This window comes from Podarcis pityusensis, assembly GCF_964106645.2.
Source record: "Podarcis pityusensis genome assembly, chromosome: 1".
Classification (NCBI taxonomy): Eukaryota; Metazoa; Chordata; class Lepidosauria; order Squamata; family Lacertidae; genus Podarcis; species Podarcis pityusensis.
Window position 1 is genome coordinate 75,589,172 of NC_138028.1, and position 27,603 is coordinate 75,616,774.

General features: G+C 44.6%; 1 protein-coding gene across 5 annotated transcripts; it reads left to right on the forward strand.

The window, feature by feature from the left end:
• On the forward strand, window positions 1–25,393 carry IFITM10 (interferon induced transmembrane protein 10). 5 transcript variants are annotated; one of them, XM_081000042.1, is made up of 3 exons: window positions 1–464; window positions 2,187–2,619; window positions 24,306–25,393. In XM_081000042.1, exons 2-3 carry the CDS (start codon window positions 2,407–2,409, stop codon window positions 24,453–24,455), a joined length of 363 nt encoding a protein of 120 aa, XP_080856168.1. In that variant the 5' UTR covers window positions 1–464; window positions 2,187–2,406; the 3' UTR covers window positions 24,456–25,393. The 5 variants fall into 5 exon arrangements, with proteins under 5 accessions (XP_080856168.1, XP_080856167.1, XP_080856169.1 ...); XM_081000041.1 differs by lacking the exon at window positions 1–464 and adding an exon at window positions 643–879; XM_081000043.1 differs by lacking the exon at window positions 1–464 and adding an exon at window positions 934–1,153.
• Window positions 25,394–27,603: the final 2,210 nt, after the last annotated feature.

The window sequence follows — 27,603 nt, forward strand, 5'->3', positions numbered from 1 at the left end:
CCCAGCTCTGTGGGCCAGCGGGGCGCTTCTGACACGACTGTACAGATACGTGTCTGCGTGTGTCCGCCGCCCGCGCAGGCGACATTCGATCTTTATCCAATTTCGATCTCTTCCCCATGACTGGAGCGCACAGAGCGCCCCTTGCCCCTCGGCGCTCGCGTCAGCAGGGCAACACCCTCCTCCCCACAGGAGACTGAAGAAGGGGACGGGGCGGGGGTGGCCAGGAGTCCCTCAGTGCTGCTGGCCACGCACCTCCATGTTGGACGGCGTGCCCGTGTCTGCATGCGCGTCGGTCACGGAGGCCCGGGCCGGGCCTGCTGCCTGAGGGACTTTCTGCACGCCTCGGACACAAGTGGCCCCTCAGCTTCCCCGCTGCTTCTGAAACACCGCTGTGGACCAACTGGACGGCATTCAACTGGCGATGCCTGCGCCTGGACGCGGGGGGCGGCCCGCGTTTCCACAAGGTAGGGGGGAGTTGAGTGGGTTTGAGATTTGATTATTATTATTATTGGGCTCCCGTGTAGAAGGTCGCCGCGTGCGCGCCCGCGTGCCCGCGAATACACACACACACACACCCCGCGCGCTTGGGGCCAGAAGGGCGGCAGCAGGGGAGGAGAGCGCGCGAGCGCACACCAACGAGCGCGCCTGGCCGAGGTGAAGTGGAGCTGGGCAGCCTCAAGGCTCTAATGAGCGTGTGCGCGCGCCTTGCCCTGATTGGGAATTGAGGGGAGAGAGATGCCGCTTGACCTCTTCCCCGCTCCCCTCCCCTGCTGTCCCCGCTCCCCTCTCCCCTCCTCCACCAACTCCAGTTGTGGGAAAAGAAGAAGAGCCGGAGGCAGTGCTGAGCTGGAGACGCAGCAACTCCCCGAGTCCCTCCTTGTGAGTAGTCTCGCCTCCTCCTCCTCTGTTCCGGAGATGGATGGATGGATGGGCGGCTAGATGGGCAGGCAGGCAAGCAAGCAAGCGTGGGGCTAACAGCAGGCTGCTTTTCCCAATTGGAAAGCGTGTGGGATAGGGAGGGAGGGAGAGGGGGGGTTCTTTCAGGCTGACACCCCCCTGCTCCTCCTCTTCTTCTCCACCCCCCCTTTCTCCTCCTCTTCCCACAGCCACCCCTGACCGCGCGACATTGTGCAAACGGGAAAACTGCTGACAGGTGAAAGGGGGGTGGGAGGGAAAGTCAATTACATCAGGAATCCAGCAAAGATGAGGACTCAGCAAAATCGAGAGAGAGAGAGACCAAAAGACAGACAAGGCAGGGCTGATCTGTCGCAGCTGTGCAGCCTCTTCCCGCGACAGACTCGCTTTCCTCGCCCGCCCGGCTCCCAGCACCCGGCTTCGATCCTGGCACGGGACAGGAGAGCTCGGATGACGAGATGGACGGAGGGGAGGAGGAGAAGGGTCGCCGCGGGAGGGAGGGGGGAGGCAGCGAGGGGGACGCCGGCAGCGGATCGGTTTGGGGAACTGCCTGCTAGTCCCAGCCCAGGCTCCTCTCTTTGGAATTCTTTCTCTTTTTTAAAAAAATAATCCATCCTCATCCTCATTGATAGTGTCTAGGAAGCTGATGCTGAGTTGAGTGAGTGAGGAGGGGCAAGAGAGAGGGAATGACAGAGAGGAGTTGTTGTTGTCAGACAATACCGCAAAGGACTTTGGCAGGGATCAACAGAAGACAGTGGGGAATGGGGTGGGGGGGGGGAGAAGAAGAAGAAGAAGAAAGAGAAAGAGAGAGGGAGAAAGCAGGAGACGGATGGGTCAAGCTCCCCTGCCTTTCCCGGGGTGTTGATGAACTCTGGGGCTGCTCTGTGTGGGAGGCGAGGGAGGGGAAGCGAGCAGACTGCGGGAGGGAGCTGGGACACCCAGCTGCAGGGAGACCAGGAACTGTTACACTGCTGCATACATTAATGACTGCTCAGTGTGCCGGAGAAATACTCCTTGGCGGTTGGTACATGTGTGTAAACAGTCTTCTCTCTCTTCCCTCCCTGCCTCGATATGCTGTCCTCCCTCTCCTCTGCTCCTCTTTTCCTCCCCAATTGTGTACTGCCCTATCCTCTGCCTTAATCCTCTTCTTCCCCCTCTTCTTCTTCTTCCCTTCTGATTCCTGCATCCTTGCACTCTCTGTTTTTCTCCCACCTCTTTCTCCTTTCTGATCCTGCTTGCCTGCCTGCCTCCTTCCTCCCCGTCTTTCTCAGGGGATCACACTTTGCCGGGATATAGTTGTGTAAACTGGGGGCTGCCACCACGGAGAGACCACAGGAACCCCCCTTGGGCCCTCCATGTCCCTTTGACGGGGCCTTTTGGACTCGAAGACCCCCCCACGCCCCCCAGCAGGGGTGCTTTGCTTGCATCTCCAAGACGCCCCCTGCACAGCAAGGATCGCCGGTCCTGTCTCCTTCTTCTGCCGTTTGCCTCATGGAGAACAAGAGCTGCAAAGGGGACAGCCTGCGGCCACCTGTCCAATGCAAACACTCTGTAGAGAAGAAGACGATGACTAACCCCACCACGGTGATTGAAATCTACCCAGACACCACCGAGGTGAATGATTACTATCTCTGGTCCATCTTCAACTTTGTATACCTCAATTTCTGCTGTCTGGGATTCATTGCCTTGGCATATTCTCTGAAAGTAAGTACCGATCTTAGCCCTTTTTAGTGAGGCTCTCTGGGGCCATAGCTGGAGAAAGTCTGTGCCCCTCCACCTGGGCTCGTTATAGTGAAGCTGATTTACTGCAGCTCTCTGATGAGAACTGCTCTTTCTTGCATGTTATCAGGCGTAATGTGTTGGGTTCAGGAGAAGAACTTTCTCTCTAGGGGGGCATGAATATTTTGGTTTGTGGGGCACAAATGTTTTGGCTGTGGAGCATGAATATTTTGGTTTGTGAATGGCATCCAACAGAATAAAGAAAAGGAGCATTCTAATAACCTGCAGGCATTCATAGGAATCTGGATGGGTAAGATGAGAAGAATCAGCCATTATAGATCTGAATTGGCTTTGGCTGTTGCTGAAGATTTGTGATTATCTCTCTTCCGATTTCATGGTTAATAAGGTTGGCAAATGAGTTTTACAACTGGCAGACAAAGAGCTAGCTGGGGGAGAAATGTAATTAAAAGTATTTTGGTGAGTTAGGGATTCTTTCGTGCCATTGCCATCCCTACCATCACCATCCATCATTGTGTCATTTTCTACATTACTTGTAATGCCCTTTATGAATAGTATTGGATTATTCTTTACAACAGTCTTATGAGGTAGGTTATTAATATCCCTCCTTTTTTGTAGAAGATAATCTGAGATTGAGAAATTGTGGCTTTCTCTGGCTTTCCAGTGAATCTATGACTGACTAGGGATTTTAACTCAGTGCTAACAGGACTGTACTAACACTCATATTCCATGAAGCATTATCCGTTCATGCAGGACTTTTTAAACTTTAATACAGCTTTTACTGAATTGTTTCCCAGTTTAACAGGCTAGAATATTTTGGCACAGCTAGGTTTTAGAATGTTTGCCCCTCATGAAAGCTAGGAATGTGGTTTGGATTCTTCAAGTAGAAGTTCTCCAAGTAGATGCATACTTGAATTTGTTGCATCACTGTTTTGTGAACATCTGGAGTCCAACTGATGTAGAAGCATGTAATAATACTGTTGCCTGCAGTGGAGGGACGGTGAATATTTCTGCAAGCTGAGAATGTGGCTTAGTTTCAGCAAAGGGTAATCTTTGAAAACAATATTTTAAGAGCTCCACAGAAGAATGCTTCATAAGAATCTAATCAGAATCAGCGGGAGTCCTTTTTACGAACTTGTGGCATTGGCATCTGACCCTTAGTGAGAAGCCTTTTTGTTTTGGGGATCTGATTGGCTCTCGATGGAAAGGAATCGTTTGATGAATGCAGCAGCTGCAAACCGGAAGACCTGAGAAACCCTTGGGAAGCAGCCTTAAGCACAGATGAATCGCTTGTCAGCTTCTTACTCTGCTCTTTGGGGGACCTCTAGGTCTCTTATAACCCTTGCTGCGTTAGGCCAGCTTCTTCCTTTGGCAAGTGGGAGCAAGAAGGGGGTGAAAGAAACAGCTGCTGTTCTGCTGCTGTTTAGAATACCCAGGCGAGGAGGAGGAAAGCAACTCATGCTTCACTCTCCCTTGGGCCTTGTAAATTACAAGGTCAGCAATGGAGACCTTCTAGGAGAGCAAGATTGCTGGCTGGAGTGGTGGAAGACAGAGGGGATGGTACATGTCATATGGGCAAGGAAGGTGGCTCTAGAAATGGGAGCTTTGATTTAAAAATAAAAAAGGGAAATCAGCAAACATGCAGGAGATGATGCACTCAGGCTGTTGAGTTAAAGGGAACCTACAGCCAGTTAAAAGGCTGTAAAAGCCTTTTGGCTTGCTTGGTCAAAACAGGAATGGAGATGGCAGGGGTGGGAGATGAAATTCTGGCCATGTAGCTTCTCTAGCTTGTGTAACCTTTTCTAAGGTAACACTACCCTCTGAGCACACCAGACCTGCTGTAATTATTCCTCATAACTGCAGGGTGAATATGAGCCAGCTGGGCTCCAGGATTTCACTGCTCGGTGCAGCCAACAAGCAAATTGCGATCATCTATCAAGGAAGAATGGATGGCGACTTCCCCTTTTACATATGGGGGGGAATAGCTATCTGGATGTGGGGATAAAGAAGGCCCAGGGGCTGTTGTGTAGCCTCTAATATATCTGAGGTCCAGAGGGGAATATAACGGATGTGTTTTGGCAGACAGCATTTACACTATTCAGAGGGATTTCATCACAGAAATAGATCAATTAATTGCATATAACTCCAGCGACCGTGAATTCCACAAGAGAGCAATAGGGTTGTTTCCAAGCTAGCTGCACCCTCAGTCTCTTTGGTTTTACAAGCTGGCCACCAAATACCTGGCTTTGCTCCAACAAACTCTTGTGTCCCCCCCCCCCCGAAAAAAAATATTATTTGGGGGCTGAATAACTTGCCTCCTTTGCTTGTGTTATTGTATTTCTCCATTTCACTACATGTGAAATAGGGTTGCAGATGCCTCCCTCAGTCTCATGAAAGAGATTTTGGGAGGTCGGATGCAGTTAATGGGCTGTTGTGTGCCAACAGCTCTACAAGGGCTTAGCAATTTTTTGGCAGGCGGCTCAAAAGTTATATGGCTCACCCCACCCCCACCCCCTTCAAAACATGGCTTCAAAACTTTGAGAGCAGAGTCTCCTTTAGAAATGGGAAGAAGGTCATTCTGCTCACAAAGTCCCCCTTGTTGCAAGTTTAATCCTCAAGCTGTAGGGTGGGTTGCAGGGGTTTTTTGGTACTGTTATCTGCCTTCCTCACAAGCGTCTTTCAAGATGGGAAAGAATGTCAGAGCAAACAGGCCGTGGCTGTTCTGTGTTAACTTTGGGCAAAGGCAAGACAGTGTAGCACAACAGGCCGGCCTTCTGTGTATCTCAGTGTAGCATTTGTGTGTGTGTGTGGGGGGGGGAATCACATTTCAAGCTCTCATTGTAAAAGAGAAAAGTTTGAAAAATGTGCAGATCAAAATGCACGAGAATTTTTGTAGCCATGGGAGTAGAAAGGTGAAGATTGAATTTGACCTCAGTTTTGTCTGCCAAGCTTCTGGGCCATACTCAGACTTCCTTCAAAGCTGCTAGGCTCTTATTCTCTATCCTTCCTTCAATCACCATGGCTCAAGCCTTAGTTTCTTCCTTGTCCTGTCCTGCCATGGCTCTTATCAAAGTATCCCATGTTTTGTTGAAACCCAAATTGCATATATCTTACTAATTTTCAAACAATAGGGCATATCTCCACAGGTGGCATCTTGGTTTTTCACTTTCTAGCTCTTGTGTATTTGACCTTCTCATTCCTCATTGTACCTTATTTAGTCCTCATTGGTTTTCTGCCCATCCAGCATGTCTTTGGTTCAGCGCTTCAGGAGTAATCTGCCTGCAAACAGGACTAACATGCCAGGGCCGTCAGAGGGCCAGCTGACCAGACCTGGAGCAAAAGGAATGTTCTCTGCTCCAAGGTGCCCAATGTCAGTTGCTGAGGTTGGAAGCTGAAGCCTGAAGTGCAGCACAAAGAGGATACTTTGCTAACCAGGCAAGAGTCAACTAAGTCCAAGCTCTCATTGTTTATGCCAGACCTGGGCATTCCCAGATGTGTCATACTGCCCACTACTTCCAGGGTTGGATGTTGCAGATCACCACTCTCTTCCTTGATCTGAGGTCTGAACACACACAGTTGCAGCCACCTGACCAAGCCAGGCTACAGGTAGAGACCAGGCCAGGTGATAAGGTGGGGAATCAGGCCCTGGGGTCCCTGACACAGCACTGGTAAATGGTCCTCCTATGGCTTTTGGTAAAACTTATGTGAACACTTCTGCTTTTAAGCAAATTTCCAAGTGATCAAGAACAGGGAAATTACAACACTAAATAAGAACAAGCAATATGAATGAGAGGGAGAGTGGTATAAAGTATGCCGGGCATTAGTTATGTGTGAAGTTCCTCAGTGACAATCTTTGCAGCAAATTCTTATTGCTGGCAGTCTACCATGTAGCTTCAATAGCAATACATGCTGCCTTTTTTTTTTAAAGGATCAGAATCCATGGGGTGCTTCTGAAGAGGTTGCAGAAGAGTGTGTGCTACCCTGGTTGTCTATGTTTCCTTCCCTTTCCCCCCATTTCTGAGTGCCAGCCCAAACAAAATTATTGTACAACAGCATTCAAGGGAAAGGGGGAAGCCACTGAGAATGCCTTTTTATGTGCCCTTGTTGGTCCACCTTGGAGCATGGATAGTAGTGAGATGGCAGCATGCGGCAGCTTCTGAAGCACCTGTTGCCTATTTTTTATATGGCACCATTGCTAGGAAACCTGACCTTCACTTGTCACTGTGATATTAAAGAGCTGAAATTTGACAAATCTTCACACCCTTGCCCCAAAGGACAAGAAAAATGAGGAAAATCCTGATATTAGATTGATTAAGGGGAGAGGAATCAGAGGTGCTGCCGGCATTCAGTAGACAGCTCTTGTAGTATGCTGAAGATGCATCTCTTGTCTTGGCCTTTGAAACCTGAGATGTGTGTTGTTGGGTGGCATTAATAACAATAATACAATGGAATAATACAATGCTGTGCATGACTATCAACACAGGGAGAGGTTCAGCAGAGGGCACTTTGCAGCTTGACCACCTTAAACCTAGAGCTCACTGTGCCCTAGATGACATCTTGTGGTTATGCAATGGGTTGGAGACAAAAAACGGAGAACTTGCCTGTGGAGGGGTAAAGGGTTAGGGTTTGGGTTTTGACAGAAATGTTGAAAAAGGTTTCTAAGGGAGAAACCCAGAAATGGGTTATTGTGGAGATGAGTTTCTTATTCTCTGCAAATTCTTATTCTCTTTGCAAATTCTGGGACAGCCCAAACACATTTTAGGTTTTATTGGGATGGCTTTTCTGTGCCCAAGAGAAATGTCTGTGTGCAGTTCCCTCACCTCGTGGGAAGAAGAGGCCTCAGGAGAGCATGTAGCTTGAAGGGAAGAGAACACACATAGGCAAAGTTAAGACGGCCCATGGGATTTTGGGGTTAAAAAAACCCCTCTCGCACACACCCTGCCTTAATGTCACAATAGTCTTGGCACCAACAGAACGGGCGAGGCAGCAAGAGGAATTTGGAGACTGTGAGCCACAAAACCCAAGAAGTGGCAAGGAACCTGAGGTGGAGATGCAGAATTTTAGGTACGGAATGAAACTTTGGTGGTGAATCATACCATTATTTATTAAGATTTTTCATTATTAACAATAAATAATAATAAAGAATGAAGAAGAATTAGAAATAAAATTAGAACAACTTAGAAGTCATTTGAAGTGTTAACATAGCTATCAAGAAGAAAATAGGCTTATTAAATTGAATGATACATCCCTAACTCAAATTCTCTACACAAGTTCTCTACACAAAAGTGTGTCTTTTCAGCAGTTGCTCCACAGGCATGGTGATTCTCTCCCCAAATAGGTTTTTAAATCTTTTTTCTTTGCCAGTTTTTCTAGAGGAAAGTAAAGGCCTTTTTTTTTTTATAAGCCCCCTAAGCATTTTGGGAACAGGCAATTTTAGCTGCCTGTTGTTTGACACTGCTGCTTTTGTAGTTAATCTGCTGGTACTCATTGTTTTAAGTTATTTTGCTGCTAGCTTCTTTTTGCAGTTCTTCTGCTTGTGGTTTATTGCTAATTTTATGTTGTATTTGGTATGTTTTTATTATTACCTAATTAACAGGAAAAAACAAGGTAGATAGATGATGACTGTTGTGACGACAGTGACAACGGCATTAATGATAAACTATTTTAACTAATTAAAAAGGTGGGACTTGAGTCTGATGCACACTTGAGAGGTTGCAAAACCTGCACCATGCACTGGGATGAGCAGTTTTTGAGGTAAGGCGGGGTAGGGGGCTCCGTGTTTGCATACTTTCTCCCATAGAAGTCAGTGGCAGCTATTGACTTTTATGTGGAAGAAAAGAAACAAATTCTGGTCAATAAAACTGGAGTCAGGTGCCATAGAATCCACTCTTGAAAGCAGAGAGTGAAGGTAACGGTGGAACTTAATAGAACTGTTGCCCAGCCTCTATACAGTGCATCTCTGTGCAGAGGGTGCTGAGATGAACTGTCCCTCATAGTAGCTCAGTAAACATGTACTTTCGCTTCAGAATAAAGCTTCCCTCACACATTAAGTCACGTTAAGGGAATCCACCCACTGAGGTGCCTCTGACCCAACCCCAACATAGAGCAGCTGCTAATCTCCATGTACCCCAGCAATATGGCCTTTTGTTATAAATCTGTATACATCTATGTCCCTTGAGAGATAGCTCAGCCGGTAGAGCATGAGACTCTTAATCACAGGGTCATGGGTTCAAGCCCCACATTGGGCAAAAGATTCCTGTGTTTCCAACTCTGCAATTCTATGATGATTCAATGATCTTTAAAAATGTCGGTAGTCTCGAAACATTTGATTAGGGAAATGTAAAAGTACTTTTCATTTCTGTTATTTTCAGAATGGTATAATACATCTTAAATTGAGTTGGTAGTCATTGGGTTGGTTTGCATTTGATGCCAAATCATGGTCTGGCTACCTTCAGGTTGCACACTCCTTCTGATTCTCCCCCCACCCATGCTCCTCTCATCTGTACCAATTTCCCCCACCCCTGGATCCAACTGGGCTGACTGTGGTTAATCTGCAAGTCAGAATTAGAAACTTCAGGTGTCATCAGTGCTGCAGATGGGATGATTGTAGATACTTTAAGTGTATCTGCAGTGCCCCCACCCCCAAGAATTACTGCTCCTTTTTGTAGATCATGAGCTGCGAAATTGGAGACACCATTTTGGTTTCAGACCTAGTGAGACATACATTTGGATAAACAATAGTGTTCCATTAAAGCAGACATGTCAATTAGAAGTCCTAAGAGGTGGTAGTAAAAATAGTGAAGGGTAACTTATTACTCTGTGTAGACAAGCATTAAATGAGCCTTGAGCCCAATTCAATCATCTCTGGAGCCTGTTATATTTCACAAAGTTTTCTGCTTTGTGTTATGGCAAGGTGCTTTAGAAACAATTATTTTGTTTTGCTGATGTATCCTTTTAAGGATAATTGCATACAAGATTTAAAAGACCTTTGACAGAAGTTGGGAATCCTCTGATAATATTGCCAAATTCAATAGGCTGGATTCAACTTACTAGTGGAAACCTGTGCAGGAACTTCTGCTATGGCAATGGGGCTTTCCTGCCCTTGAGCCCACTCCCCAATTAGCTCTGGGACATCTTGGAGAGAAGAAAAGGCTAAGGAGTAAACCCTACACAAATTTGGAGTGCAGTCCCTAGGACGGTTGCCTTGTACGCCTCCTTCTGGCAACTCCTGCAGCCAAGCTGGTGCCAAATGTAGTGCTCTGCTTTCCTTTGGGTCACATCACCGAGGCCTGGACAGCCCAGCACCTCCATACACACTGCTCAGGCTTGTGCCGCAGGAAGGACCCCAGTGCACAGCAAAAACACAGGAAGGACACAGCAAAAACAATGCAGGAGGCAGCATTTACCAGTCTCTGCAGCTACAGCAGGCATTGTGATTCTCCACTGGTTTGACTTCACCCCTGGAGGTGCACTCCATTGTCAACTGGTGTGTCTCAGTGGGAGCTAAGATGACCAAGGAAGGCATAGGTGATGGGCAGAAATTACTTAGTCTTCTTCCTCCAACTATGGCAGGAAGAGAAGTGATTAAACTAGTGTCTGTGAAAAATAAAATAAAATAATGAGACTTAAAGTTTTGAGCCAGGCAGATCAGAAGACAGAAAATTGAACTGGAGATCTGTAACATCTCAGGATGCAGCCTGTTCCACTGAAGCTGATGTGGAGACAGATGAATGTTGAGTGTCTGTTGGAGTTGTTAAGCAGAACTCTTCCATCTATGCTCACCATGTATAGCTGAAAATAAATACAAACATTACAAAATGTCTTAAGCCCCAGCGACTTCATGCCAAAGAAACACAAACCTGGGTAACTGCTTGCACCTGAAATTTCGCATCGCTCAGAGAACTGGGACATTGGGGCAAGTGCAGCAATTTAATCTGAAGTCAATGAAAAAGTTGCATGCTGAATACTGTACACAGTGCAAATAATGTATTGGCAATTTGTTCATCTTTAAATTTAAATGCCTGGTTAATTAAAGGAATAAGTCTGTACATTGAAACAGGCAGCAAAGGGTTGACGTTGGGTTAGAAAGGAAAGTTTTCTTTAGAAGATTCTTGTAGCATAGGTCTTGGAATAGCTTGTTTTCATCCTTCACCCCAATTTATTTATTGTTTTAATAAAATGGACTCTTGTGCACCATAACAGTAGTTTGAAGAATGCTTTCATCTATGGGCAAAGAGTTAAGCCAGATATTCTGAAATCTACAGCCCAATAACTACAAATGTCAGCATGAGCTAGACTTGTTCATTTAGGAGAGAGAGAAAATCCTTAACAGGTGTCTTGGATGATGTGTAGTTTTCCAATTCTTACAGTCCTTATAACCTCTCATTTCCTCAGGTTTATAATCTAGGCTTTGAAGAAGAGCTAGCCAGTCAAAAGCTCCATAAAAATTTCATGCAGAAGATGCAGAAGTGCTTAGTGCAGGCTTCAGTAAAGATGGAAGGTTGAAGGAGGTACTCCATACTTTGCAGGATCAGAGCCATGCTTACTGCATGTAAATGTCATTTGGATGTAAACCTTAGTGGTAAAATAAATGTTTGGAATCCTCCAGAGGGATATAGATAGAAGTCTGTTTACCAAAAGTACTCAGAATCTATAGCTCCCATTGACTCTTTCAGAACAGAGCAATTCTAAAGATCCAAGAAAATGGCTAAAATTAAGGAAAGAGAAACAAGCTGATCATTAAGGTAGTGTTGATGTCTGTCAGTCCATGGAACCGCTGGTGTTTGTTATAACAGAGAAATAAATGAAATAACCTGCCTTGTGCACTGATAAGAGCAATATAAGGAATGTCAGCAGGAGCATGTGGTGGGCTAGACAGTTTCTGTATCTTCATAGCTCTCACTGCCAGAAGGGACTATTATGGTCAATTATTTTGACCTTCTGCATGGCACAGGTCAGAAGATTTTCTGTCAGTAATTCCTGCAGCAAGCCCATAGGGCTCTTCTCTCTCTTACAGCTCTGATTTTATAGCAGGGAAGAGATGGAGAGAAATGGAAAAAATGCAAGCACAACATTTTTCAAAGGCACAGAAAGAGAGTGACAAAGGAGGCAGTGCCCATTGCATTTGTGGCTTATGCACAGGGGTCTGTGGAATAGATAGAGGCAGAGTGTATAGCAAAATGAGCACTTTGCTGAGTGATGAACGTGTTTCAGATTTCTGCTCCATTCTTTTCTCTCATGGAGGGCAGCCTGAAAAACTAAAGTGTCTATTTATATATTGTTGGAATGTATCCACTCCCTCCTTTTCTACTGTGCTGGAGTACAGTCCAGTTTTTCAAAGTCTTGCAATGCTCCCACTGCCCTAATCCTATTCAGGCACTTGCTTCCTATCTTAAATCAACATGTGATGGGAGAGAATGGGGATAAAGTGCACCAACTCTGTCCTGCAGTAGTTATTGGCAGGACTGTGCTGCTTACCTGACCCCCTCTCACTGTCATCACTGTGATGTACCAGGAAGGGTGAGGAGCAAGGTCGTGATGAGTTCAGCATGGTGCAAGCACACCAACAGCAGCACCAGATAGATTCCATAAGTGCATACGCATAATGCCCATCTCAAAGCCACCTTACTCCTTCCCTTCATGAAATGCCGCAGTGACAGCAGTGATCAGGGGTCAGGCAAGCATCTCTACCTTGCCCTGATGACTACCACTGCTGCCCTGGTCACCCTCCAGAAGCTGGAAGGTGATTGTCTGCAACAGGGAGCCTGCTGTGCTCATGTAAGTGCTGCACACAATGTTAAACCCTGACAGTCTCCTTCTGACTCATAGAGGATGGTGGGGATGGGGACAGGGAAAGCAGAGTTCAATGAATGCCTAAATATGGATCCTGACTGTGCATAATACTCGCTGGACTTGCTTGCAGAATAAGTTGCAATAGATAGTAAGTTAAATGGTGACTGAGGTGTGCACTGTTTGCATTGAAATGCCCTTAGGCATCCTAATGATAAGACAGGATGAGAAGTGCAGAATGGATACATAGCTAAATTGCCCCCTAGCTGATAAGCATTTCATAAATCAAAGCCAGCCACCTGAATTGTGTCTGGGATCCCATAGAGAAACAGTGCAAGTTCTCACTGGTGTAATATGCTCCTGCTGCCTAGTTTCATCAAGGGATGGCTTTGCTCTGCAGCAGTTAGCGCTCTCTGACGATTATCAAGGGCAGCCGTGTGCTGAGTGTATTACATTGTACCGTGGCAAAGAGAAGGTATGAACCATGTCACCAGCTTTCTTACCAGGTGGACCTGGTGAAAAGCATGTCTGACCATTGCTATAGGTTAACCCTCCAGACTGAGCAACAGGCCTAGGAGCACCCCAGCACTACAGCCTTGAATGACAATATGAAATCTTCACTACTGTCTCTTTTTCCCCTCCATGGGGGGGGGGGGGGAAGCTTGCATACTTCTAGACCAGTAGAAGGTTATCTAAATCAAAAACAACAGCTACGACTACATCTTATTTTTTATCTTTTGGGAAACCTGACAGTGGTATTGAAAAGTGGAAGCATTGTCCCAATTTACTATAGACCATCCTAAGACTGATTTAACTAAACTTCAAGTGACAGCTTGCGTGTGGGAATCACGGATTGATCACTACAGATAACAGCTTTTCATTTCGTGTGATTTCATCTCAAACACAATACGTTTCAATGACCACAGTTCAGCTGAGATTAATCAAAAGTTGATTAAAGTGGAATAAAGTGATAAGAAACTGCATAAGTGGAGATCAAGTGCTGTGCATGGCTATTTACTTGACACAGCCCCTGGTGTTGTGTAAGCTCGGGCAATGTATATTAATTGAGAAGTAGTTTACTCCAGGCAGTACTCAGACCACAACAGCAATTTCTGTGAAGAACTTTGGCCTATTAACATCACTGGGGCTACATGTTTGCTCAAGCAAAATTAATTGGGGCCTCAGTTGCGAATACAACTAGAGGCTGTCTCTTGAAGAAGAAGAAACCTGTTTTGTGTTAACATAAGTTCAGAGTATTGTACCTGAGAGGTAGCCAACATGCCGAAGGCTATAAGATCCCCAGAGTTTGCTCTTGGAACTTTAAATAATTTATGAACTTAAAATAAATTTTAAAAAAATAAAATGATGTTGAATAGCTAAAATATTGCCTTAAATAGGCTCTAAAGTATAGGACATTAAGTTCAACAGGTTCCTAAGACCCCAGTGCTGGGAGCTGCCTTTGCATCAGCACAGCAGCAACATATGGGATGAGGTTTAAGAGTGCCGGGGCCAGAGAAATGTTATATGATGGCAGCCTTTACCTTCATATCCTGAGCAGCTCCAGGCTGGATTTTTGTCCTAAACCTGCAGTTTTATAAGATTTTTGGATGGGGTGGTGGTGGTGGTGGTATGTGGTACAAAAGCACAGAGCTCCCCTGTTGTTTGTCAACACTAAGAGGTTAGATATATTTTTAAAGCCCCAATCCTGGATTTTTTAGGAAGAAGGTTCTTACTTAGCTTTCTCCCAAAGTGATATAATTCCATGTAATATGATGCTGATGGTCATGTATTTCAGCTTTCAGTGAAAGGGTTTTGCTGATGGTCGGGATCTGCCTCCTGAAGACCAGAAAGTAGTCCCCCCCCCCCAGGTCTGCTTGAGTTGCAGCTCTATGGGAGGGTATTGGTGGAGCATGGAGCATGCTTTTCCCTGCAGTATTTGTTTTGCCTTGCCTGTGCAAGCCATATGAAGCTGCTTGCTTAAACATGCACCTTTCTTCATGCATCTGGTTCTGACTGCATGATGGTAGATAATTTCGTCGGTTACATAGTTTGAGATATATGGGACAGTTGGGTTCTCCTATGGGTTTTTTGGTTGCTTCCACTATTATAGGTCCATTCAGGGCCAAAGTAAACTTGACATTAAATTCATTAAATTTCAAGTGCAAATAATAGCTTCAGAGCAGAGAGATTTTCTTTACGACTGCAAGAAAGAAGGAGATGGTTCAGTTCCTCCTCACTGCCTGCCACAATCTTGATAATAAGGTTTAGGGAAGCTTTTAATGTTTGATGTATTTCAGTATTTTAATACACCACCTCCCAGTAATGATCCACATGGTAATTTGCAGCACACACAACTTGCCACATAAATTGGCAGCATGGAGAGCAATTTAAAACAGCCCCCATGTCTCAGCCCCCAGCAGGGACTGGGGTCTGAGTGCTATGCCTTATGCCATTGGGATCTCAGAAGAACCCTTAAGTGATCCAGTGCAAGGACCAGAGGCATTGACCAGGCAAATCACAAATTCCTTGATCTAACTAACAGTCCTGCAATCACCCTATCATTTTGACCTCTAATGCCGCTGTCCATGGTAGTGGCTGCAAATCTTTTGACTCTGATCAGCACTGATCCGCCAACACTCTTCAGGGACAATCACAAAAATCAAGGAGTCAGTGTGGGTACCATGTAGCAGGAAAATGCACAGAACTTTGTGAAATATAAGCCCCCTGCATGCCTACAAAAACCCCACGGGTCCCAAACTGGAAGAAAATTAGGAGAAAGAGCTGAGGAGTCTATCATCAGCTGATGGGCAGAGATATAAGTCACAATGGGCCTTGAAATCAGAGACTGGTAGTTGGAGGGTAATGAATTATGAGAGCAAGCCAAGAGAGGATTTTGAAAGAGTAAACGAGTAAGCGGTCTACGTGGATTCATCTTGAAGAGCAGGAGAGGCAAATGAGTTTTAACACATAATTTCTGGGTATATTTCAGAAAAGAGGGAAGTTTGGTTATTTGCACAGCAAGCTAGCATTTAGAACACTAATTGCAACAGAGCTCTAAGATCTATTCTGTGTACAGGGGGGAAGCTATTTCCACCTGGTGTTTCTTATGTTGGTGAATTTCAGTAAATACATATGTGGCTATTGCCATGCCTTTAATAAACAGAAGCAATGGTGTATTCCTACCATTTCAGACTAGTACTCTGTGTAACACAGACCTAGCCTGTGGCATTCATTTGCACAGTATGTAGCAATGAGGACAACTACAGATAACGTTAAAAGTGCATTGGGTGAATTTATGGAGTATAAGCCCTATCAGTAGTTTCTAAGCTAACACTAAAAGCAGAAGCTCCACATTTAGAGGTAGTTCACTTCTGATCAACAGATGAGAGATAAATGGAGATGACTATCTTTATCATGTCCTGCTTGTGAGCTTTGCATAGGTATCTTGAGCAATCACCCTTGAAGACAAAATGCTGGAAAATAGGCTTGTCCTGATCCAGCAAGGTCATTCTTATGTGTTTTCTACCCTTTCCCTACCTGCATGTATATGCAGATTGGAGTTCTAACACATTGTTTGTACAAGTCATGGAAACAGGGAGAATTGGGGAGGGGCTTGGCTTGGCTTCTATAACATTTGTCTCTTCTTTTTCAGCAGACTAGTTTTAAACTTCCTTTTTGGCACTAAAGCATTGAACTGGAAGCGAGTGAGGCTCTCATACAGATGTGCCTTTGCATTTTAAGTAGGATGTAAATTCATCAAATGAGATTTGATAGTTTTATTCTGCTTGCTGATCTCTTGAAAACCTCACACCAAAGGCTGCATAATGGAAACTGGATCCCCAGAGGTTTTACTTTAATTTATTTAATAAATGGCACCTTTTCAGAAAGTCTGGGTCTAGTTTTGAATTCTGTGCACTTTACCACAATCTCGTTACAAGCTCTGGGAAACATTTGGCCTTAGGAATCTGTGTCTCAGCTCTCCATTCCATTTTCATTGCCTTATTACAAGGACAAATATATTGAGGGTTTTTTTGTTTGTTTGTTTTTTGAGGTTTGATAAGAGTTCACCCTTAGTAGCATAACATTATTTGAAGTCATTTTGGGGAAAGGGGTGATTAAAAGAAAACATGCATCTGCACTACTCTGTGCAGCACCTGCAAATAATATGAGAGAGAGAGCTGCATTTGTGCTGCATTTATGTCTGGGTGGATAGGGTTATATCAGGTAGACAGAGTCAGTGGACAGAAGTAGTTCACTAGAGATAATTGAGAATCTGTCAGCAGCCTGCCCTGTGCCCAGTTGTGGCAGCTATTCTACTAGTAAATGCTGCAGAAACATTATGTGTGCATAACTCTCGGGACAGGATGTCTACACTGTGCCAGGAAAACCATGAATCTTCCTGGTGAGAGCACAATGCCAAGATCTCCTTTATCGATCCTTATGCAACAGCAGCTAACGGAGAGGGAAAGAACAGCAACACAAGGCTAAATGAGAACAGGAAAAAAAGATAGTTGCACCTTGAGAAATGCTGCTGACCAGGAGTTCTGCATAATAAAAGGCACAGCTGTGAATCTATTAACCCCCACATAATCACAAACCGGCACATCACCAGAACCACATGGAAACCAGGGGGGGATTTTCCTAAATGCCTAGAATGCCACTTAATAGCAAGATGTGCATGATTAAAAATGCATTCGCTCAATATATATTTACCCCCCCCCCAAAAAAAAACACACCACAAAATGATCATAACAATAGTATGAAGACAGGACATCCTGGAGTGGCCAAAGGTTAAAGAAGCTTCAAAGAGGGAATTTTACAAGGGCAGCTTTTCTCATCACTCCAGGACCACCTGCACTTCCAGGAATTCCCTTTTCTATCCAAGCAGCTATTAAACTCACAGGAGCCTCTTCCCCCTTTGAATCTGGTCCCCTGAGGCTGTCATTTGCAACACCTGTCTGGTGCCTGGAAGGAAGCATAGATTAGCATGCATGAGGCCATGGCTAGTTAAATAGGAATCACAAGAGGTCTCAGTGTAATAGCAATAGTGCAGTGCTCTGGTTCCGTGTCAGACAAAACTCAGCAGCAGATGCTGGTGCCAGAATTGTACTCCTAATATTCTTGGGGGTTGGGGAAGAAAAGAGGATGAGAGAGACCTGTGTGAACAGCTTTGCTGTGACAGGAGGCAGCACATAGTTCTTTAACATGGGTTGCCAGAAGGGCATGTAAAAGTACGCAAGGTATTGTCAGCTTGATTAAAGAGTGCCTGCTTTCTCTGTTATAATCCCTGCTGATACCCTGCACTATTTCACCTAAAAGCATTCAGTGTGGTAGATAATCCATATTAATCTTCAAAACAATAGGAAGTGGGGAAAGGGAGCAATGTGAGAAAAGTGGGGGAAAGGAAGACAGGAGGGAATGACAAAGATACAGATCAAAAGGAGGGAGAAAGTTCATTCTGGTGCTCCTGGGAGATGTACATTCCTAGAACACTTTCATTTAAATGCTCCTAATTATCATGAGCATCTGCAAGTCCTAAATGAGCTGCTCTTTTCATTTGTTCTTTTCAGTTATTTCATCAAAAGTGTTGTACCCCTACAGCTCCTAGAGACTTGTGCTGAGATTTTGTCTGCATTTCACTGCAAAAATCAAGCTTGCTACAGTTCTGGAATAGCTTCAGGCCTGGCCCCCACCCACTGCCTTGACATAGCAGTCTGACAACAGAGAAGCAGACGTTAAAGGAAAGGTATAGATAGAGAATGTGGGAGAAAGAAGAACAGCAATAGGAAGAAGAGGTGTAGAAGATTCAGACAGAGAATGAGACAAAGGACCTTTTCACACAATGTGTGGCAGCAATCCTAGGTTTGCCACAAAGTATAAACTGGATGGTAAGCTGCAACCAGTTCTGGATTTCAGATAAGTGAATCTCTATGACACATATGTTTCCAAACACACATATACATTTTTAGATGCACATTTTTAAAGGGTTTTTTTTAGATCTAAAAGAATAAATAAAGTGCAAAGAAGCACATAGTGCTAGAGTGTATTAATCAGACAGAGGCAACTCTGTGCAAACATCTTCACTACGCATGCAAATCCATTATTCAAATGATGGCTTGAATAGGTAGAATAGCCATCACAAACGGAACACCACAGACAGAGCTTTTATTTTACCTGAATCATTATACTTTTCAATGGAAGGAAATTAGCATGTTCACCTGGAAATCATGTAGGTCCCCTCCAGACTAGTGTGTATGTTTGTGGGTGTATTCTGCAACCTATCAGTGATGCAATAGCAGTCTATTAAAGGTAAAGGTAAAGGGACCCCTGACCATTAGGTCCAGTCGTGACCGACTCTGGGGTTGAGGTGCTCATCTCGCTTTATTGGCCGAGGGAGCCGGCGTACAGCTTCCGTGTCATGTGGCCAGCATGACTAAGTCGCTTCTGGCGAACCAGAGCAGCGCACGGAAATGCCGTTTACCTTCCCACCCGAGCGGTACCTATTTATCTACTTGCACTTTGACATGCTTTCAAACTGCTAGGTTGGCAGGAGCTGGGACTGAGCAATGGAAGCTCACCCTGTCGTGGGGATTCAAACCGCCAACCTTCTGATCAGCAAGTCCTAGGCTCTGTGGTTTAACCCAAAGCTCCGCCCGCGTCCCTTAGTCTATTAGTCTAGCAGTCTATTAGTGGTGGATTTATACTGCATCACTCACACATTGTTCCATTTTATTAGTTGTTGTGTGATGCATCCCCAGTGTTACCACATCATTGTCATCTGGAGGGGGCACAAAAGTGGGACCAAAAATCCTTGGGACTTTGTAGTATGAAAAGTTTGGGGGTTTCAGCAGAAAACTGTGGGACATGCACCAGTTGGAAGCAATGGCGTACGTTTGACTCAAAACTTTTATGGTACTGAAAGCAAGGTCACAGATAACTGCCCCAATGCCAACCTGAACACAAATCATGATGGATGTGCAATGAAAAGGACACCTGGACTACACCTCAGTGATGGTGTAGTCATAATTTTAGGATTGGGTGTGGATATGGGAAGTCCAGGTTCAAACCAGCACTCAGTTATGAAGCTCTTTTTGGTAGCCTTGGCCAAGTGCCTACCTTGGCCTCACAATCTCACCTATCTCAGTTTTTGAGGAGGAACAGATGTTGTTTGGAGCTCCTTGGGGAAAGGGGCAGGATACAAATGTAACTAATAATAATTGACACTAATGCTAGCTAATACATTATTTAGGGTGTTTTAAAAACGTTTTTGCAGAGATGGCTGCCGCTACTGTATAGCGGCTGTGAGCTATGCACAAGAGATCTGTCTTCACCGCAAACTTAAAAGGATTTAAACTCTTAGGAATTGCCCCCCAATGAATTGATTTATAACTCACCAAATGTAGGATACGATGCCATGCATTAAGCTGCTATGGTTCTCCAGCAGAATTCTCACCACAATTATAATTCCCAGAGCACTTTGTGCGAAGTCATATGATGCCCCCCATGGAGCTTCCCCCCCCCCCAGACATGATGCTACCTTGGAAGGGGGAGAGGATTTGCTGCCCTCCAAAAAAAATTGGGGCTCCACCTCCTACCAGCCTCAGCCACTCAGGGATGAAAGCAGTGGTGGTCTGACACCATCTTGAAGGCCACAGGTTCCCCACTTCTGCTTTGGGGATAAGTAAAGGTTATGTGCTGTTTGTATTTGTGCAACAAGTACTAGTCAACAGGTGGCTCTTTCCCCATTATTTTTATCTCCATGGCAAGAAAACTTGACCTGTTGATGCAAGATTGCTTTGAGACTCTTGAAAGGATGCTTGTCAAAGGTGGTGAATCTAAGGAAGACTATGGGCCAAAGCTAGAGGCAGATGAAATGACTGGGTTTCCACAATACAGTTCCGTTAAATAAATCCAGACCCATCCAAAGCAATGTAGTGGGACCATCTTTGAAGTTGTTTCCAGTGAGTTGTAGTAGTGTTTGCTTTACACTGGGGAGACCCACCCACAGCCACAGAGTTTATTAGGTGGCCTTGAATCAGTCGTTGTGGCTCAGTCTAACCTACCTCACAGGGTTGTTGTGAATGTAAAAAGTAGGAGCTATGTATGCTGCTGCAGGCTGTTCGGAGGAAGGGCAGGGTAAATAATAAATAATCATTGATGTCTTGGTGATTAGAACCAAATTCATGTAGCTTCTTCAATAAAAGAATATGATGACAGTTCGGGATAGAAGGGCTTGCATTTGTAAAATCACTGTGACTCTGTTGAAGTTTATCTGCAAACAAACAAAATCCCTTCACTTCTGCAGTCTTGGTCACTGTAAATACATTATGCAAGAAAATGAGTCACTGCAAGTAGAATAAACTAAATAATGAAAACAAATGATATGCTATTATTCTTAATATATTCAGAATACATATTATTCATTTTCTGATTGTCAATTTTCAAAATTTAATGCAGAAACGGAAATATACACCCCCACCTGCAGTGATACCACTGTCCACACCATATATTTAAAGCATATGATTTTTCAAAAGAATCCCAGAAATGTGTGCAGCAAACACACACCTGGATCCCTAATGAGGAGATACTGAGAAAGAGCACTGGGTGGGGAAAGGGTTAAACATCCATCTATTTCTCTGCTGAAAGCCAATCCTTTCTGGAGCTGCTTTTTTTCTTAAAAGAAGTTGATTTAGGGAGTTAATATATGCATTTGCATAACAGGCAGTTTCTCCCTGCCGCCTTTTACAGTTCAGTCAACATTAGCAATTTCCTTCAATAGCAACTGTGCCAGCAAGCAGGCAGCAGGCAGAGTCTGTGATAAGCAAGGAGTGTATTTGTAAAAGAAAGGCCTTGCAAGGGGAGCAAAATGGAAGATCCCATGTATTTAGAATGCACGGGATGTTGCTGCATGGCCTGAAATAAGCTGCAGGCTTTGGAAATTGGCAAGCTGGAATCACAGACTGAATATTTGAACTTGTGGCTTTTGTTATTGCCATCACTTCATTGAGCAATGTCAAGTTCACAAGGCAGTAAACACTCGGGGATTTATAAAGGAAATCACTTTTAAAAATGACTTGCATGAATTCGTGGAAGATTTCTGGAGACACTTGGTCAATTAAAACGTTTAGCTCTTTCTAGGCAGCTCTGCTGCACTACAGCTTGGTAGGTTTGCCATACATAGTTCACCACTGACACCTGGTGTTTAGCTTGGTTCATTGCAAGTGGCTTCAGTTTCTTACTGCAATCTTATGACCTGATGCGAGTCAGTAAGGCAGAGGTACCTAAGGTAGTGTCTTCTATATGTTGAAGGCTCTAACCATCAACAGTCCAGGTTGATGGGAGTTGTAGACCACAACATCTGAAGGGCATCACGTGGCCTTCCCTGTGCACTAAAGCAGTAACTCACTGCAGTATGAATTAGCCATGTTCATGTGTTGCAGCAAAAGCAATAGTCTTGTGGCCCCTGAATGACTAACACAGTTACTATGGCATAAGCTTTCGTGGACCAGAGTCCACTTCACTATATACACTTGTAAATAATGAGATCTAATGGCAACGAAGTGCCAATAGTACACTCTGTGAAAATTCAACTGAAGCTTAAAATTGTATGCAAAATAAACCCAGTGACTATTCACAACAGCAGTAATTGGTGATACCTTAATTATTGTTAAATTAATTAATGTCTGTAGTGGGACAAGGACCCATAGTCTCTACTTATGCTCAGAACTGATATAATCAAACTTCTTATTCAGTTCTAATTCAGTAGTTTCATACCGGCGTCTTCTTTTAAACTTGCTGTGTAATTGAGTTTCAGGTCAGTCTCTATGCAATGATGATGATGATGATGATCACATATCTGACATCAGGAATGGCAACGTTCAGAAACTCGTGAGAGAACATTTCAGTCTCCCAGGACTCTCTCCTAATGCTGACTTGAACATTGCTATTCTCCAACAAAGGAAGGATGATTAGGTTATCACAAATTACCACTGTTGTAACTGATTCCATTGTTTTTTGTGCATACATTTAAACTTTAATTGTACTGTCACAAGCTGTACGTTTGGCATTTCATGGTCATGGGACTCCATTGGTCCCCCCCCCCATCCTTCCTCTACACCAGTGGTTCTCAAAGGTGTGGCAGGAGAGGGGGGCAAGTGTGGTGGGAAGATTCAAGGACAAAGAAGCATTTCAATATTTCAGGGTAGTATAGTGTCAAAACATTTTTTAAAATATTTGCAGGAAATGGATAGGTATCATTTCAAAATGAGAGCAGGAGCATCAAGTGATACTGAGAACAATCCTGGTTGTGTTTTCCAATCTATTTCTTATCAGTAAAAAAAAGAAAAATCAGTGTAGCACAAGCAATTTTTTATTCTGTAAGTGTGGCCCAGAGAAAAAAGTTTGAGAGACACTGCTCTACAACCATGTGTATATAACCATGTATATATAGACCCACTGACAAATCAAAGAAATGCACCTGATGAAGGGTACCCATGAAAGTACTATAGCAGAATAACTTTAGCATATAGAATGTAACTATAGTCACGTCAAGCTTGAGCCATATGTCTACAGCTTCTGCACACCTGAAAGAATTGCTTAGTGACACTGCTTTTGGATTCTCTCTGTAGAGGCCACCTTCTATCAATCACCTATTCCAGAATACAGAGGCACCAGCAGGGCTGCTCCAGAGCATGCTGCTTTATTTTTGCAATGTTACTGGTACTAGTGATGTGCAGGATCTATTCTGTAGTAATGAAACCAGTGGAATTTGCTGCCAAGGAGTGTGGTGGAGTCTCCTTCTTTGGAGGTCTGTAAGCAGAGGCTTGACAACCATATGTCAGGAGTGCTCTGATGGTGTTTCCTGCTTGGCAGGGGGTTGGACTCGATGGCCCTTGTGGTCTCTTCCAACTCTATGATTCTATGAAACCTGAAGTCTAGCTGCAGTGGCTATAGGTTAAACTGCGTGGGATCTGCATAAGACCTCCATTAGCCTAACCCTATTAATATTAATATACTTACAGCTTCTTGCTGCAGTGGAATCCTCTGCCAGATTTCACTAGGAGGGATGGGACGCACACACACATATACAATTGACTACTGACAGCTCCCATAAATACCCATGATCCAGTTGAAATAGGAGTGCATGACAGGGTTACCACCCCTACTCTGAACTGTATATTGCCCTTTCCATAACGTGCTTTGCTCAGAAGGAGCGTTGGAAATTAACCTGGCTGCAGTCACAAAGGAAGCACATAACAGTGCTGAACCTGGTGAAGTCTTAACTTAGAAGGCCATAGATTTTTGCCATTAGCTGTTAAAGAAATGAAATGTCTTAACTATGCACAAATTGTTTCCTCCAGTGCATGACACACAGCCCATGTCAACGGTTAATGCCCCAGTCATCTCCACTCCATCTTCCCCTCCCCATTATTTGCATCTCAAATTTTGCGACCAATGGACATAGTTTCCTAGAGGAAGCAGCTATACACATAATGCTATACTGCTCTGTGCTCGCAAGGAAAAGCCAATTAGCACCTACCTGTCATATCCACCCCCACCCCACCCCACCCCGCTGCTGACTCACCTGCTCCCATCATCACATTTGCAGTGCTATAGTTCACCCTGCTGGAAGAAGTATATCAGTAGTACTGTCCCGATCCTTTAAAGGTAAAGGAGATAGTTAGGAGTCCCAGGCAGAGGAAATAAATGCATATGATGCAGTAGGAACAAATACTAGATGTTTCCACTCACATTCTTTGAAGCACCAGAAATCACTGGGCAAGCTGTGGCTCTTGCTGTAGCCCGATTACTTGGCTTCCATTTTGGACATGTCGCCCAATGGTTGTTGTTGTTCTTTTTTCCAGGTTCGGGATAAAAAACTCCTCAATGACCTGAATGGTGCTGTCGAAGATGCCAAGACTGCCCGTCTTTTTAACATTACCAGCTCGGCACTGGCCACTTTCTGCATCATCCTTGTCTTCATCTTTCTGCGATACCCACTCACCAACTACTAGACCGTGGCCAGTAGTTGCTGCCCAAATTCCCGTGCCAGAAGCCGCCATTGAGTTTCTAACAGAAGGGACGCAAACAAATAAGACGACACCCATGCAACTCCCTCCGAATGGCAAACGCCACCCCAAACAGATCGAAGAAACAATCAGGACTCCCCTTGACACTCCTCTCCCCCCCCCCCGCCCCCCAAATAGCCTGACTGGTATGTGAACTTACGTAGCAGAGAGTTTTACTTTTACATTTTGTACACAAAGTATTTATTTTCATGATAAAGAAATAGGATTTGATGGTGAGATGGAAATGACACGGCTTAATCGGAGGGGACGGCGGACTGCGGTGGAGGAGAAACGGAAGGAGTACACCAGTGATCCCAAGATGAAGGCAACATAACCAACCTGAGAGTGCTGAACTGAGAGGATGGGGCAGATTGCCCTGTTAGGCATGGTGAAATGCAGACCTCTTTCGGGATATACCCCTAAATCTGTACACAGTTTCAGAAGCTCAAGAGAGGGAATGGAATAATTTTTTAAAAAAAGCTTGCTGCTAAGAGTTAGGCATGGCCTTTGCAGAACATATCAGTTGCATTCAGACTGCTTCCAAGTTCTTTCCCTCTCCGCTCCCCACTCTGTGTCCCCCAACACACACACACACACACACACCTTTGCCGTCTACATTTTTACCTGTTTTCATATTTATTTGATTGAAGCCCATAATAGCTTGCAAAAATGTTTATAAATCAGGAAATTTGGGTTCTAGACAGGTTACACTAGCCTCTCCTGACGAATCCTGGAGCCTTCCAGGGTAAATCCCAGAGGGGAGGGAAAAAGTAATGGTCCTCTTTGGAACCTCATGGAAACACTGAGAATGTAGACAACTTATGGAAAATTTGCATAGATCCTGTATCTCTGTCAACTTTCAATAAAAATACCTCTAACCATCAGACACTGTATACTACAGGTTGCATGTTTCTGCCTCATAATGCCATCCACAGCAGGAGAAAGCTGGGCTTTGTTGACCAATTTAAAGATGGTAGGATTTCATTTAATATAGCTTTTGAAACAAGCTGTACCATTCTTTTTAAATTTTACAATATCTAGGTCAGTGTCACAGTGCAAAAGTAAATATTTTTTTCCCCAACTGCCCCAAGATAGCATTGCCATTCAGCAGTTTAGTAAGCCTACAAATAATTTGTATTGTTCACTTGATAAATACTTTCATTCCACAGGGGCCGGGGGCTGGAGTACTCTAATGGGCAACAGAATTCGCCTCTTTCCCCATAGTGGAATTGTGTCCTTCCACCAAACTAGCTTCAACAGGGCACTTAAAGAGAAATACAAAAATTGCAGCTGCTCCACTATTGTTAGTATAGCCCAAACTATTTGGCTGTACTTTGGAGAAGTCAGCGGTTCCGCATCCTGAGCCCAGCCTCGCCCTCTTCTTTATAACTATGGCTTTCCTAAGGTCCTTTTGCTTCAGTTTAAAAGTACCTTTGATTCATGGGTAGTTCATTTGTTTGCCTCTATGGAAGCTTTCACAGGCACTTAGCAACTGCCAGAAAATGGTCTATTCCAGCGGTGGTCTGGCAAGGGGGCACAGTCTAGGAGCTCAGCATGATGCAGGCTGCTGCTGTGCCCCCACACCATGCTGAGCTCCCTGCTGCCTTGCCCCCTGCCTATTCCAGTAACCAGCAGCAATGCCTGATGTTAGAAAGCCAGCTTGGCAACACAGACCCCCCCCCATACCACCAGCTGCTACTGTCTCTTTTCCAAGGGTCTGGAATTAGTCAGGGTCATGCTCTGCGGACATATGCATAGCCAGTTGTTGGCTCCTCCCCCTTCTGTTTGTTTTCACCATTTCATGGAGCAGCATGGCAGGCAGCCTTGGAGAAAGAACATAGCCATCTGCCTTACCATTGATCTGAGCATTGATCTATCTATTAGTGTTGTCTGCACACTGACTTGTGCTCTTTGAGAGAATTTTCCCATTAGGACTTAGGATCATTTGCATGGAAACTACCAGTGAGCACCATCCCTTTCCCAATGTATGTGCAATGTATAATTCAAGCCTAGGCAACAGCCGGCTATAGGTCAGAACACAGCCATTGACAAGTATGGGGCTTAAATAATGAACACACAGGTCCAGCTCTGAGGACTCTCTGGTGGTTCCCTCCCTGCGAGAAGTGAGGTTACAGGGAAGCAGGCAGAGGGCCTTCTCGGTAGTGGCTCCCTCCCTGTGGAACCCCCTCCCATCAGATGTCAAGGAAATAAACAACTATCTGACTCTTAGAAGACATCTGAAGGCAACCCTGTATTGGGAAATTTTTTATGTCTAATGTTTTACCATTTTTAATGTGCTGTGAGCCGCCCAGAGTGGCTGGGGAAACGCAGCCAGATGGGTGAGGTATAAATAATAAAATTAGTAGTGGTGGTAGAAGTGAGACCAGGTGCCACATCAGCAACACCAGAAGCCACTGAGGACTATTCAATTTGGTGTGAATCCCTCTTGCACAATCTGTCCCTATAGTGAAATTTCACCATTTACCACGACTTTATATAAAATGGGTGGCAGAAGGTATTATTCATGCTGGTGTTATCCCTTTGTATTTTTAACATACTTTCTCCCCCTTTTACGCACCTTAAGTAAGAGGCAGCCGTGCTTGTACAAATGGAAGGAAATCAAATATATAACAGACAGGCAGCAGCGCCACAGGCACAGGCGAGTCAGCAGAATGAAGAAATGGATACGCGACCAGCATACACAGTTGCATGATGAGAGGGGAAGGACAGGTTACAGATAATAGCTCTGCGAAGACAAGGATGTCCAAATTCCATGTTGGCAAAATGCAAGGACAGCATGAGAGGCTGTGTGTGTCCGCATGCAACTAGTCATAGTCACGTGCGCATTCATATTCAGGGAGCTGGAGAGCAGAGCAAGTGAGAGTATATTCCAATCTCATTAGGCAAATATGGCATATTCACAAAGACCCTGGTTAGCTTATACTAAAATATGAATAGCTGGAACAGAATACAGATTGGTTTGCACCAAAACAGTAATGCCTACTATCCAGTACTGTACAGTGGTACCTCGGGTTAAATACTTAATTTGTTCCGGAGGTCCGTTCTTAACCTGAAACGGTTCTTAACCTGAAGC